Source organism: Mixophyes fleayi, chromosome 12 (genome assembly GCF_038048845.1).
Source record: "Mixophyes fleayi isolate aMixFle1 chromosome 12, aMixFle1.hap1, whole genome shotgun sequence".
In the NCBI taxonomy this organism is placed as follows: domain Eukaryota; kingdom Metazoa; phylum Chordata; class Amphibia; order Anura; family Limnodynastidae; genus Mixophyes; species Mixophyes fleayi.
In genome coordinates, this window is record NC_134413.1 from 84,663,320 (window position 1) to 84,677,897 (window position 14,578).

Here is a 14,578-nt window from a genome sequence, read left to right on the forward strand (position 1 = left end):
ATATATATATATATATAGTAGATGTATGAGGTATATTATATATATATATATAGTACATGTATGAGGTATATATATATATATATATATAGTAGATGTATGAGGTATATTATATATATATATAGTACATGTATGAGGTATATATATATATATATATATATAGTAGATGTATGAGGTATATTATATACATAGTACAGGAGGTATATAATGTGATAGGATATAGATATATATTACAGTGTGTGATAGATATTATACATGATAGAACCTTCTCCCATACAATATCCGTCTCTCTAGAGTCCAGCAGTGAAAGAGTGGGAGCTAGGGATGGGCGGGCTTAGAAGGTGGAGCTAATGCAGCGCCAGACACGTTGATTGGCTGTCAAATACGGGGCCCATCCTCATACGATACCTGTAGCCAACCACCGTGCTGTGACATCATATAGAACGCCACCAGTCTCCCCGCCCCTTCGATCTGTCATTGCTTCGGACGCGGAGGCTTCCGGGAGTTGTAGTTCCCGCTCTGTCTCAGAGGTCTGAGGTGATACCTGAGGAACTACATATCCCGGCATGCACTACGCTACCGAGCCGGGTTTAAAGGCTGGCGCTAGATATTAGGGAGATGTGATCAGAGGGGATCTGGTACCTAAGAGGTGAGGTGGCTGTGAGAAGGGGGGCCCCTGAGTGCTGGGGGCCCCTGAGTGCGGGGGGTTACTGCTATGACAGTGCTAGGGTGTAAGATATGGGGAGGGGGTATCTGGGGTAATATATATATCTATCTATATCTCTATGTATGTATGTATGTATGTGTGTGTAATATAAATCTAGTCTAGGCACACTTCATATAATCACTACATGGGGTGGTATGTGATGGATATAAAAGGAGAATGTAATATATAGCAGTGGTATCATGGTGGCATAGTGGTTAGCACTTCTGCCTCACAGCACTGGGGTCATGAGTTCAATTCCTGACCGTGGCCTTATCTGTGAGGAGTTTGTATGTTCTCCCCGTGTTTGCGTGGGTTTCCTCCCACACTCCAAAAACATACTGGTAGGTTAATTGGCTGCTAACAAATTGACCCTAGTCTCTCCCTCTCTGTCTGTCTGTCTATGTGTGAGTGTGTGTGCTACGGAATTTAGACTGTAAGCTCCATCGGGGCAGGGACTGATGTGAGTGAGTTCTCTGTACAGCGCTGCGGAATTAGTGGCGCTATATAAAATAAATGGTGATGATGTGTGTGATGATGATGGTATATTGGCATATTATAGAGGTGTATAGATCTATGAGGTGGTATATAATAGCTGTGTGTGTATAATATAGGTAATATGTATATAATTCCTAAAAACTGTTTATGTGATGTAGGGGTGGTATATAATATACATACACAGCTTTTATATATTATATAAACCATTCCCTATATATTATATAAGCACAGCTCTTTTTGCATATACACCTTCTATATTGTATATCACATACAAAGATTTTATATAGTGTATATTATATGCACACATTTATTATATACAACCCATCTATATTATGTACCATCCCTATATCACATACACCTCCTCTATATTATATACCTCCCCCATACTACATCACCCCCCAACGTCTATATTATATACCTCCCCCATACTACATCACCCCCCAACGTCTATATTATATACCTCCCCCATACTACATCACCCCCAACCTCTATATTATATACCTCCCCCATACTACATCACCCCTCCTCTATATTATATACCTCCCCCATACTACATCACCCCCAACCTCTATATTATATACCTCCCCCATACTACATCACCCCCCAACCTCTATATTATATACCTCCCCCATACTACATCACCCCCCAACCTCTATATTATATACCTCCCCCATACTACATCACCCCCCAACCTCTATATTATATACCTCCCCCATACTACATCACCCCCCAACCTCTATATTATATACCTCCCCCATACTACATCACCCCCCAACCTCTATATTATATACATCACCCCTCCTCTATATTATATACCTCCCCCATACTACATCACCCCCAACCTTTATATTATATACCTCCCCCATACTACATCACCCCTCCTCTATATTATATATCTCCCCCATACTACATCACCCCTCCTCTATATTATATACCTCCCCCATACTACATCACCCCTCCTCTATATTATATATCTCCCCCATACTACATCACCCCTCCTCTATATTATATACCTCCCCCATACTACATCACCCCTCCTCTATATTATATACCTCCCCCATACTACATCACCCCCAACCTCTATATTATATACCTCCCCCATACTACATCACCCCCCAACCTCTATATTATATACCTCCCCCATACTACATCACCCCCCAACCTCTATATTATATACCTCCCCCCATACTACATCACCCCCCAACCTCTATATTATATACCTCCCCCATACTACATCACCCCCCAACGTCTATATTATATACCTCCCCCATACTACATCACCCCCCAACGTCTATATTATATACCTCCCCCATACTACATCACCCCCAACCTCTATATTATATACCTCCCCCATACTACATCACCCCCAACCTCTATATTATATACCTCCCCCATACTACATCACCCCTCCTCTATATTATATACCTCCCCCATACTACATCACCCCCAACCTCTATATTATATACCTCCCCCATACTACATCACCCCCCAACCTCTATATTATATACCTCCCCCATACTACATCACCCCCCAACCTCTATATTATATACCTCCCCCATACTACATCACCCCCCAACCTCTATATTATATACCTCCCCCATACTACATCACCCCCCAACCTCTATATTATATACATCACCCCTCCTCTATATTATATACCTCCCCCATACTACATCACCCCCAACCTTTATATTATATACCTCCCCCATACTACATCACTCCCCAACCTCTATATTATATACATCACCCCTCCTCTATATTATATACCTCCCCCATACTACATCACCCCCCCTCCTCTATATTATATACCTCCCCCATACTACATCACCCCCAACCTCTATATTATATACCTCCCCCATACTACATCACCCCCCCCCAACCTCTATATTATATACCTCCCCCATACTACATCACCCCCCCTCCTCTATATTATATACCTCCCCCATACTACATCACCCCCAACCTCTATATTATATACCTCCCCCATACTACATCACCCCCCCCCAACCTCTATATTATATACCTCCCCCATACTACATCACCCCCCAACCTCTATATTATATACCTCCCCCATACTACATCACCCCCCAACCTCTATATTATATACCTCCCCCCATACTAAATCACCCCTCCTCTATATTATATATCTCCCCCATACTACATCACCCCTCCTCTATATTATATATCTCCCCCATACTACATCACCTTTCCTCTATATTATATACCTCCCCCATACTCAGGGCCGGATTAAGGGAATGGAGGCCCCTGGGCTAAGGGGCCCTCCATTCCCCGCGAGGCCCCCAATGTGAGCCGTCCGCCGCCCCCCGCCCCCGCGAGGACCCCCCCCAAGCACTTACCTGTCAGTGCAGTCCTCCGTCCCGGCGTGCTGTAAGCTCCTTACTGAGGAGATCTCGCGAGAGTTCATGAACTCTCGCGAGATCTCCTCAGTAAGCAGACTACAGCGCGCCGGGACGGAGGACTGCACTGACAGTACTCAGCAGCATCGATCGGGCCGGGGGCGCCCCCGCCCCCGACCGATCAATAATGCTGCTGAGGAATTTGAAGGGCCCCCTGGATGCCCGAGGCCCCTGGGCTATAGCCCAGTTAGACCTCGGGTTAATCCGGCCCTGCCCATACTACATCACCCCCCCCCCCCCAACCTCTATATTATGTACCTCCTCCATACTACATCACTCCTCCTCTATATTATATACCTCCCCCATACTACATAACCCCTCCTCTATATTATATACCTCCCCCATACTACATCACCCCTCCTCTATATTATATATCTCCTCCATACTATATCACCCCTCCTCTATATTATATACCTCCTCCATACTAAATCACCCCTCCTCTATATTATATATCTCCTCCATACTAAATCACCCCTCCTCTATATTATATATCTCCCCCATACTACATCACCCCCCCAACCTCTATATTATATATCTCCCCCATACTACATCACCCCTCCTCTATATTATATATCTCCTCCATACTACATCACCCCTCCTCTATATTATATATCTCCCCCATACTACATCACCCCTCCTCTATATTATATATCTCCTCCATACTACATCACCCCCCCAACCTCTATATTATATACCTCCCCCATACTACATCACCCCTCCTCTATATTATATACCTCCTCCATACTAAATCACCCCTCCTCTATATTATATACCTCCCCCATACTACATCACCCCCCCAACCTCTATATTATATATCTCCCCTATACTACATCACCCTTCCTAAACTAAATTATATACCCCCCTCTATACATTATATACGTCCCCTATACTACATCACCTCCCTCTATACATTATATACCTCCCCTATACTACATCACCCCCCTCTATACATTATATACCTCCCCCATACTACATCATATAGAGGGGGTATATAATATAGAGGTTGGGGGGTTGATGTAGTATGGGGGAGGTATATAATGTATAGAGGGGGGTATAATAATATAGAAAGGGGGTGATGTATGGGGGAGGTAAAAAATATATAGCGCGTGAGGTGTATATAATAGAGGGGGAGGTATATAATATATAGCGGGGGGTGTATATAATATATAGAGGGGAGGTATATAATATAGAGGTTGGGGGTGATGTAGTATGGGGGAGGTATATAATATATAGAGGTGGTATATAATATATAGAGGGGGTATATAATATAGAGGTTGGGGGTGATGTAGGATGGGGGAGGTATATAATATAGGGAGGGGGGAGGTATATAATATATATGAGGAGGGGGGAGGTATATAATATATATGAGGGGGGGGGAGGTATATAATATATATGAGGGGGGGAGGTATATAATATATATGAGGGGGGGGAGGTATATAATATATATGAGGGGGGGGAGGTATATAATATATATGAGGGGGGGGGAGGTATATAATATATATGAGGGGGGGAGGTATATAATATATAGAGGGGGGAGGTATATAATATATAGAGAGGGGAGGTATATAATATATAGAGGGGGGAGGTATATAATATATAGAGGGGGGAGGTATATAATATATAGAGGGGGGAGGTATATAATATATAGAGGGGGGAGGTATATAATATATATGAGGGGGGGGGAGGTATATAATATATATGAGGGGGGGGAGGTATATAATATATATGAGGGGGGGGAGGTATATAATATATATGAGGGGGGGGAGGTATATAATATATAGAGGGGGGGAGGTATATAATATATAGAGGGGGGAGGTATATAATATATATGAGGGGGGGGAGGTATATAATATATAGAGGGGGGGAGGTATATAATATATAGAGGGGGGAGGTATATAATATATAGGGGGGAGGTATATAATATATTGAGGGGGGGGGAGGTATATAATATATATGAGGGGGGGAGGTATATAATATATATGAGGGGGGGAGGTATATAATATATATGAGGGGGGGGAGGTATATAATATATAAGGGGGGAGGTATATTATATATAGAGGGGAGGTATATAATATATAAGGGGGGAGGTATATAATATAATAGAGGTTGGGGGCGTGTCAGGGCGGTGATTGGAACCAGGTGGGCGGGGCTGATGCGCTGCAGCGGTGACACGTGACTCGCCCCGCCCATAATAGCCGCTAGACGCGGTTGCTAGGCAGCGCGGTGACGTCAGGGGGCGGGGACTAGGATGATGCATCTCCCGGGTCAGCGCTGAATGTGGTTCCGCGTGCTGCGATCCGGGCGGATTAGGCTCCGCCCTCTGCTGGGTGTCGGCGCCGCCCGGATCCTGATATGTAGAGCTCCGAACTGGGAACGCCCGAAATTCTCCGGCTCCCGGGTGTGTGTGTGGCGGGACTTCCGGTCAGGGGGCGGGACTTCCGGTGCCCAACAATTATCTTATTATATACCCGGATTATTATATACACTGTGTGTTATATGCAGAGCATATTATTATATACACTGTGTGTTATATGCAGAGTACATTATTATATACACTGTGTGTTATATGCAGAGCATATTATTATATACACTGTGTGTTATACAGAGCACATTATTATATACACTGTGTGTTATATGCAGAGCACATTATTATATACACTGTGTGTTATATGCAGAGCATATTATTATATACACTGTGTGTTATATGCAGAGTACATTATTATATACACTGTGTGTTATACAGAGCACATTATTATATACACTGTGTGTTATATGCAGAGTACATTATTATATACACATTATTATATACACTGTGTGTTATACAGAGCATATTATTATATACACTGTGTGTTATACAGAGCACATTATTATATACACTGTGTGTTATATGCAGAGCACATTATTATATACACTGTGTGTTATATGCAGAGCATATTATTATATACACTGTGTGTTATATGCAGAGTACATTATTATATACACTGTGTGTTATACAGAGCACATTATTATATACACTGTGTGTTATATGCAGAGCACATTATTATATACACTGTGTGTTATATGCAGAGCATATTATTATATACACTGTGTGTTATATGCAGAGTACATTATTATATACACTGTGTGTTATATGCAGAGCACATTATTATATACACTGTGTGTTATATGCAGAGTACATTATTATATACACTGTGTGTTATATGCAGAGCATATTATTATATACACTGTGTGTTATATGCAGAGCACATTATTATATACACTGTGTGTTATATGCAGAGCACATTATTATATACACTGTGTGTTATATGCAGAGCACATTATTATATACACTGTGTGTTATATGCAGAGCACATTATTATATACACTGTGTGTTATATGCAGAGCACATTATTATATACACTGTGTGTTATATGCAGAGCACATTATTATATACACTGTGTGTTATATGCAGAGCACATTATTATATACACTGTGTGTTATATGCAGAGCACATTATTATATACACTGTGTGTTATATGCAGAGCACATTATTATATACACTGTGTGTTATATGCAGAGCACATTTGTTCTTATCATCTATTACACACACAGATCAGTCCCATCATTACCACTGACAGTGAGGTGAATAACACTGATTATCTGGTTACTCCGGCACCTGTCAGGGGTGGGATATATTAGGCAGTAACTGAACAGTCAGTTCTTGAAGTTGATGTGTTGGAAGCAGGAAAAATGGGCAACGTGAGGATCTGAGGGACTCTGACAAGGGGCAAATAGTGATGACTGGGTCAGAGCATCTCCTACATGGCCGGTCTTGTGGGGTGTTCCCGGTATGCAGGGGTTAGTACCTACCTAAAGTGGTCCAAGGAAGGACAACCGGTGACAGGGTGACGGGTGCACAAGGCTCATTCATCCGCCTGGGGAGTGAAGACTAGGACGTCTGGTCCAATCCTACAGAAGAGCTGCTGTAAAGTTACTGCCGGCTATGATAGAAAGGTGTCAGATCACACAGAGCTCCGCAGGTTGCTGTGTATGGGGCTGCGGAGCCGCAGACCGGTCAGAGTGCCCCTCCTGACCCCGGTACACTGCAGAAAGTGCCTATAATGGGCACATGAGCGCCAGAACTGGACCATGGAAGAAGGTGGTCTGGTCTGATGAATCACTGCACAGGACACTCAGAGGTCTGTCCATGCCTCAACGGGTCAGAGCTGTTCTGGCAGCACACGGGGGACCTACGCGGTATTAGACAGACGGTTCTAATGTTGTGGCTGATCAATGTATATTATATACAGAGCTCTCTGTAGTCTCTTTATTCTGCATAGACAACGTGTATAAGCCTGTCGGCTGAGAGCATGAGCGAGCCTTCAGCCATTTTTAGCACTCATGTTCTTAGCTGACAGGTGGAGCGAAGAGCGGCTTCGAGCTTGTCCAGGATCCGTGATCTACAGACCTGTAGATAAGCTGTTTATTTCATATACGGTATTTTACACACCGATGTTGTCAAACACTTGATTGTTGCTGCTGCACCAGGAGACTCAATGTATTATATACATAGTACCCTGTGTTATCATTCTGATACCTACACAAAGCACTGTGCATACTCCCAGGAATGTCCAGGAAGAGCAGGCAACCCCCTCCCCCTGAAGCCTGACTGGAGGCGGGGCTTAATGATAATATAACGTGCTCCCACTCCCAGCCCTGAACAATGTCCTCTGTATGGTAATCATATGATGTATGGGTCTATAATATAACACGTTTCTTCCTCCCCCAGCCCTGGACAATGAGCTCCGTTAAAGCCTCGACAGTCTCTAATGATCTCCAGGAGTTCTCCAGCTTCTTTGAGAGGATTGCGCAGGATCTGACAGCGGAGGAATGGGGACACCCAGAGATAGGGGACGCAATCTCCCGCTTGCGAGAGGTGAGATCTGGCGGATGTCTTTTCTCCTGTGTCCCCCTCCCTTCCTGATACCATATTAACATGAGTGTTTGCTCCGCAGGTCTTGCAGTACAACACTCCCGGTGGAAAGTGTAATCGGGGGATGACTGTTTTGGCCTCCATACGAGAGCTGCTGGGGCCGACGAAGCTGGACGAGGAGACCACCCAGAGGGCGCTGGTTGTGGGCTGGTGCGTGGAGCTGGTGAGGACCCTCATTGTGTTTGATGTGTGTGTGGTCTTCATCCCACCACTAACCTCTTCCTCTCCTCCTAGCTCCAGGCCTTCTTCCTGGTCGCTGACGACATGATGGATAACTCTGTGACTCGCCGTGGGCACCCTTGCTGGTACAGGAAGGTAACGTTACCCCCCCACCTGGGGGTGGGTTATTGGGGCTCCGTGCTGGTAGTAATGGAGTATTATCCCTCTCGCAGGAAGGCATCGGCCTGGACGCGATCAATGACTCGTTCCTACTGGAATCGTGTATATATCGCCTGCTGAGGAAGTACTGCCGCGATCAGGGCTATTATCTCAACCTGCTGGAGCTGTTCCTGGAGGTGAGTGGTCCCAGAATCCTCTACACCAGGATATATGGTCTTATACTTTGTGTTTTACCCATCTCTCCTGTGTCACAGACCTCCTACCAGACCGAGCTGGGGCAGGCGCTGGATCTCATCACCGCTCAGCCGGGGAAGGTTGATCTGGCCCGCTACACGGAGACCAGGTGAGTCTCCTGTGTGTCCCCCGATCGCTGGGGCCAATATATGGAGAAGTCCTCCTTCCTGATGTCATTATGTGGTGACGGACTGAGGCGCTGTACTCCCAGCTGTCAGTAATTCTCGCCCTTCATCTGCAGGTATAAATCCATCGTGAAGTATAAGACCGCTTTCTATTCCTTCTACCTGCCCGTGGCCGCTGCCATGTTCATGGTGAGTTCTGTGCTGCAGAGCTGACACTCTAATTGTTTTGTTTGTGATTCTGGAAGCAGCGTGTCCCCCCACCCTGCATTAAACCTGGAAGAAAGAATTACATGTGACGTTAATGGCCATAATTTATATGTTTAGATGAGCTCATTGCTGGGGTTTCCATAAATACGACATTTTGGAATCATGAGACGTTCTGGACTAATAGTAAATATATTCCCACCATGTTAATGCTCCTCCCCCACCTGTAAGACCCTCCTGTATCTTCTAAGTAACCTGTCTGTGCTCCCTCTTTCTAGGCTGGGATAGACCGTGAGGAAGATCACCGGAACGCCCGAACGATCCTGCTGGAAATGGGGGAGTTCTTCCAGATCCAGGTGAGCCGGGGCAGGAATAGAGGGTCATTGTCATGTTCTATGTACTGGGATGGCGATATGTATATGTTTATATGTATGTACTGGTAGGACGACTACCTGGACTGCTACGGTGATCCCAGCGTCACCGGAAAGATAGGAACAGACATCCAGGACAACAAGTGCGGTTGGCTGGTGGTAGAAGCCCTGAAGAGGGTGAATCCTGAGCAGAGGGGCATGCTGGAGGTAAATGTGGTGTATTAGGGGGAGGGGGCCAGCTTGATTTGTATACCTGTCCTAGAGGTGTGTCCCCCACCCTCCCTCCCGTACCCGGCTGCTTCCGCCTCTCCTACCGGCAGTGTTAACCCTTGTGTTGCTGTGACACACAGGAGAACTACGGGCGTGACGACGCGGACAAGGTGCAGCGGGTGAAGCAGCTGTATGAGGATCTGGACCTGTGCGCTGTATACAGACAATACGAGGAGGAGAGTTACCAGAGACTGCAGATTCTCATCTCCCAGCATGCAAATGGGCTGTCTAAGGAGATCTTCCTGGGTCTGGCACGCAAGATTTACAAGAGACAGAAATAACTGTGTGGTGACTGTACGAGACATGTAGGGCCGCAGGGAGCCCTGGGCCTGGGGTGGACTTCTATATACAGATACGGAGCCCTTCTCCCAGCATGCACTGTGTCTCCTCTGTATATAATGTACCATAATAATTACACTGTTACCAGGGCACCCCCTGCTGCTGTGCAGGTAGATTGCAGGTTCTTGCTGTAAATAAAGATGATCTTTTATTGGTGGATCTGGTAACCATTATAAGTTTCCTGCTTCCCTCAGTCTGCGCCTCCTGGGGGCAGGTTCTGGCTCACGCCATGTGTCGCTGATAACGGCCTGGTTGTTCTCAGCTCAGACAGAACTGATCCTTTCAGATGTCCCACTCACAAGTAGATAGGTTAGAAAACAGTTTGATATATAGTTATACAGAAAAGTACAGCAGAAACGTTTCTACTCCTCATTTACCAATTGTTTCACTTCTTCATTTTTTTTTTTGTTATTTAAAAACAAAACAAAAAACTAATTTGTGTGTTTGACCCTTTTTTATACATATTTACCCCGATAACTGTTATAACACATCTGTACAATGGTGTCCATATCCTCCATTATATACTGTGTATATGCTAGTAACGGTGTCCTCCATTATATAGGGTCTATACATACTAGTAGCGTTATATAGGGTGTATACATACTAGTAGCGTTATATAGGGTCTATACATACTAGTAGCGTTATATAGGGTGTATACATACTAGTAACGGTGTCCTCCAGCCTATAGGGTGTATACATACTAGTAGCGGTGTCCTCCAGCCTATAGGGTGTATACATACTAGTAGCGTTATATAGGGTGTATACATACTAGTAGCGTTATATAGGGTGTATACATACTAGTAGCGGTGTCCTCCAGCCTATAGGGTGTATACATACTAGTAGCGGTGTCCTCCAGCCTATAGGGTGTATATATATATATATATATATAGTTCTGCATATTCCACTGCTGTATAAAAGCAGCTCTTCCAGAGTATGTATAGACTGATATCCGGAGTCTCTGAAGTGTGATCCTGGCACCGGTATGGACCAAGGTTTGGAGCTGATGATAATGGCTGCGTCTCTGGTCCGGGTACCTCTGTCCCTGCATCTCATCTACTAAACCCAAACTACAGACATGGGAGCAGAAGGCCTGGATCAGGGTGACGTACGCCTGTCTGCGCAGCGTATCGGTGTCTCGCGCTCACAGTGAGCGTCAGACTGCGGCTGCTTACCCCTACAGAGGTGTACGGGTCACACTGGGGCGTAGTGGGCGATACAGCTGACATAGCGGGTGTAAGTAGTGGATGATGGCCATGAACACCAGCACTAGTGAAGCACGGGGTAATTAGAAGGTTGAAGGAGTTGCAGACGCTTGTTGAGATTTTAGTAGTCGCTGGGCCGTAGATTAGGATTTGCTTGTTAGGGCATTAGAGCAGTTACTGACGTTTAAATTATGGTTCATAACAATTGCATTTGTAACATATAAAATTAAAAGCTTTTGTACATGTTTGCAAGTTGGACGTAAGTGGCCGAGGACTGTCTCTGTTGTCATTGGGCGAGTCCGCCATATAGACCCATACACGTGTGTGCCACGCGGTATCAGACATGTCCCATCCTCCGATGTAAGTCCCTGACCTCCGCTAACGTGAGGTGCGTAGCTAGACCGGCCGAGCGTAGACTCTGAGCGCTCTATATAATATTCCTGGACAACGTCTTCTGAGCTCACTAACGTACATGTCACTGATACTGACGGGTATGGAAACGCTGGAACATGGTTAGTCCAGAAAGATGTATATATTATATATAGCACTATCCCGTGGGAGGGTAAGGATCCAGGTGACTTGGGGCCCTATGAGAGTGAAGTGATCCATCGTCACATGTGGTGTAAATCAGAATATAGATGTAGGATTTATAGTCATTTATTCCTCTTATACAGTGTTTTATGGGGTTTCTTCAAGATGAAAGTGATGTGAGGAAGTATCAGCCCAGAAGATATAATGTATAATGTGCAGTCATCTGTCTGTGGCCCCTGTGGGTGGATGTGTGATCTTACTGCTCATATAACAGCTGTCTCTACAACTTGAATACATCACTGTCCCAAACCTGTCCTGTCCTCTAGAAGCCGATACTAGACCCCTCCCCTGGTCCTCCCCCGGATGCTGATCTGAGCCCCCTCCTCTCTCTGGATGCTGATCTGAGCCCCCTTCCCTGGTCCTGTCCTCTAGAAGCCGATACTAGACCCCTCCCGTGGTCCTCCCCCGGATGCTGATCTGAGCCCCCTCCTCTCTCTGGATGCTGATCTGAGCCCCCTCCCCTGGATGCTGATCTGAGCCCCCTCCCCTGGTCCTCCCCCTGGATGATGATCTGAGCCCCCTCCTCTCTGGATGCTGATCTAAACCCCCTCTCTCTGGATGCTGATCTGAGCCCCCTTCCCTGGTCCTGCCCTTTCTCTGGATGCAGATCGGTGTCCTCTCCTCTCTCTGGATGCTGATCTGAGCCCCCTCCCCTGGTACTGCCCTCCCCTGGATGCAGATCGGTGTCCTCTCCTCCCCCTGGATGCTGATCTGAGCCCCCTCTCTCTGGATGCTGATCTGAGCCCCCTTCCCTGGTACTGCGCTCCCCTGGATGCTGATCTGAGCCCCCTCCTCTCTGGATGCTGATCTGAGCCCCCTCCCCCTGTATACAGATCTGTGTCCTCTCCTCTCTGGATGCTGATCTGAGCCCCCTCCCCTGGTCCTGCCCTTTCTCTGGATGCAGATCGGTGTCCTCTCCTCTCTCTGGATGCTAATCTGAGCCCCCTCCCCTGGTACTGCCCTCCCCCTGCATACAGATCGGTGTCCTCTCCTCTCTCTGGATGCTGATCTGAGCCCCCTCCCCTGGATGCAGATCAGTGTCCTCTCCTCTCTCTGGATATTGATCTGAGCCCCCTCCCCTGGTCCTGTCCTCCCCCTGCATACAGATCGGTGTCCTCTCCTCTCTCTGGATGCTGATCTGAGCCCCCTCCCCTGGATGCAGATCAGTGTCCTCTCCGCTCTCTGGATATTGATCTGAGCCCTCTCCCCTGGTCCTGCCCTCCCCTGTATACAGATCGGTGTCCTCTCCTCTCTCTGGATATTGATCTGAGCCCTCTCCCCTGGTCCTGCCCTCCCCTGTATACAGATCGGTGTCCTCTCCTCTCTCTGGATATTGATCTGAGCCCTCTCCCCTGGTCCTGCCCTCCCCTGGATGCTTATCTGAGCCCCCTCCCCTGGTCCTGCCCTCCCCCTGCATACAAATCGGTGTCCTCTCCTCTCTCTGGATGCTGACCTGAGCCCCCTCCTCTCTGGATGCAGACCGTGGCCTCCACCTTCCTCCTGGATGTTCATCTCAGTCCTCCTGGATATAAAGGTGATGTAAATCTGATGACTGGCAGGATGAGGGGGCAGCTGAAGTGATGGGGGAGAGGGAGATTGAGGCTCTGTTGGATAATAAGCCTAGAATTCAAATTTTAGGGACACAGTTACCCCCCTAGAATTCTGCATAGACATAATATTAACCTTACAATAGTTAAGGTCATACTGATCATTGTATAATGTACAGAATATGATATACATGGAAACCATTATAGAGGTTGTATCACATGTATTGTCATCCTGTATACCTGCTGGTGATATCATGCATGTATCATATGCTTATGACATCCTGTATGTATTATATATAGCTGACATCCTGTATGTATCATATGCTGGTTATAACATGTATGTATCTTAGACTGGTGATTCCTATGTTAGTATCATATATAGGTGACATCCTGTATATATCTTATGTAGGTGGCACATCATGTATGTAACACATATTTGTAACATTTTGTAAGTTTTATGTTGGTCTGTATGTGACAAGTATGTGCCTGGAGTATATATCACAGTGCCAGGAACGGGTGAGGTGGGGGGCAGCCAGGAAGTGTATTGTGGGTAAGGGGCTGTATATGTCTGACATACCCCGGGGTTGGGGTTCTGCTCCCCATCCAGTGTTCTGTGACGTCTGCTTGTTCAGGAATGTCCATAACTTATTGCTATTATCTCTGTCATGGAGGATTGGGAATGAGGTTTATAAATAACGTACAGCAGAGAGCACGGACAAGAGAGGTGACGGTGTACGGAGGGCAGAGTGAGTGTTGGGGAATGAGAGGA

At 46.1% G+C, this 14,578-nt stretch overlaps 3 protein-coding genes across 6 annotated transcripts in view; 2 read left to right on the forward strand and 1 right to left on the reverse strand.

The window, feature by feature from the left end:
- Positions 1-14,578, reverse strand: part of THBS3 (thrombospondin 3) — a 113,832-nt gene that overhangs the window by 71,682 nt on the left and 27,572 nt on the right. The gene's annotated exons all lie outside the window — the stretch shown is intronic.
- FDPS (farnesyl diphosphate synthase) lies at positions 548-10,645 on the forward strand. Of its 4 annotated transcripts, none has more exons than XM_075193601.1 (10): positions 548-646; positions 8,384-8,530; positions 8,610-8,750; positions 8,822-8,902; positions 8,980-9,102; positions 9,181-9,269; positions 9,402-9,474; positions 9,768-9,845; positions 9,933-10,067; positions 10,211-10,645. In XM_075193601.1, exons 2-10 carry the CDS (start codon positions 8,393-8,395, stop codon positions 10,409-10,411), a joined length of 1,059 nt encoding a protein of 352 aa, XP_075049702.1. In that variant the 5' UTR covers positions 548-646; positions 8,384-8,392; the 3' UTR covers positions 10,412-10,645. The 4 variants fall into 4 exon arrangements, with proteins under 4 accessions (XP_075049702.1, XP_075049703.1, XP_075049700.1 ...); XM_075193599.1 differs by lacking the exon at positions 548-646 and adding an exon at positions 5,826-6,013; XM_075193600.1 differs by lacking the exon at positions 548-646 and adding an exon at positions 7,718-8,091.
- Positions 13,044-14,578, forward strand: part of RUSC1 (RUN and SH3 domain containing 1) — a 31,018-nt gene continuing 29,483 nt past the window's right edge. Inside the window, exon 1 of the mRNA XM_075192444.1 lies at positions 13,044-13,796. The gene's annotated coding sequence lies outside the window, so the exon portion shown is untranslated. The remainder of the gene's footprint in view (positions 13,797-14,578) is intronic.

Bases quoted from the DNA above. Each gene is read 5' to 3' on its own strand.
- FDPS (XM_075193599.1), top strand. From the start codon at position 5,891: ATGTGGTTCCGCGTGCTGCGATCCGGGCGGATTAGGCTCCGCCCTCTG. The intron at 8,903-8,979 runs GTAACGTTACCC...TCCCTCTCGCAG, and splicing joins ACCCTTGCTGGTACAGGAAG to GAAGGCATCGGCCTGGACGC. The intron at 9,103-9,180 runs GTGAGTGGTCCC...CCTGTGTCACAG, and splicing joins TGCTGGAGCTGTTCCTGGAG to ACCTCCTACCAGACCGAGCT.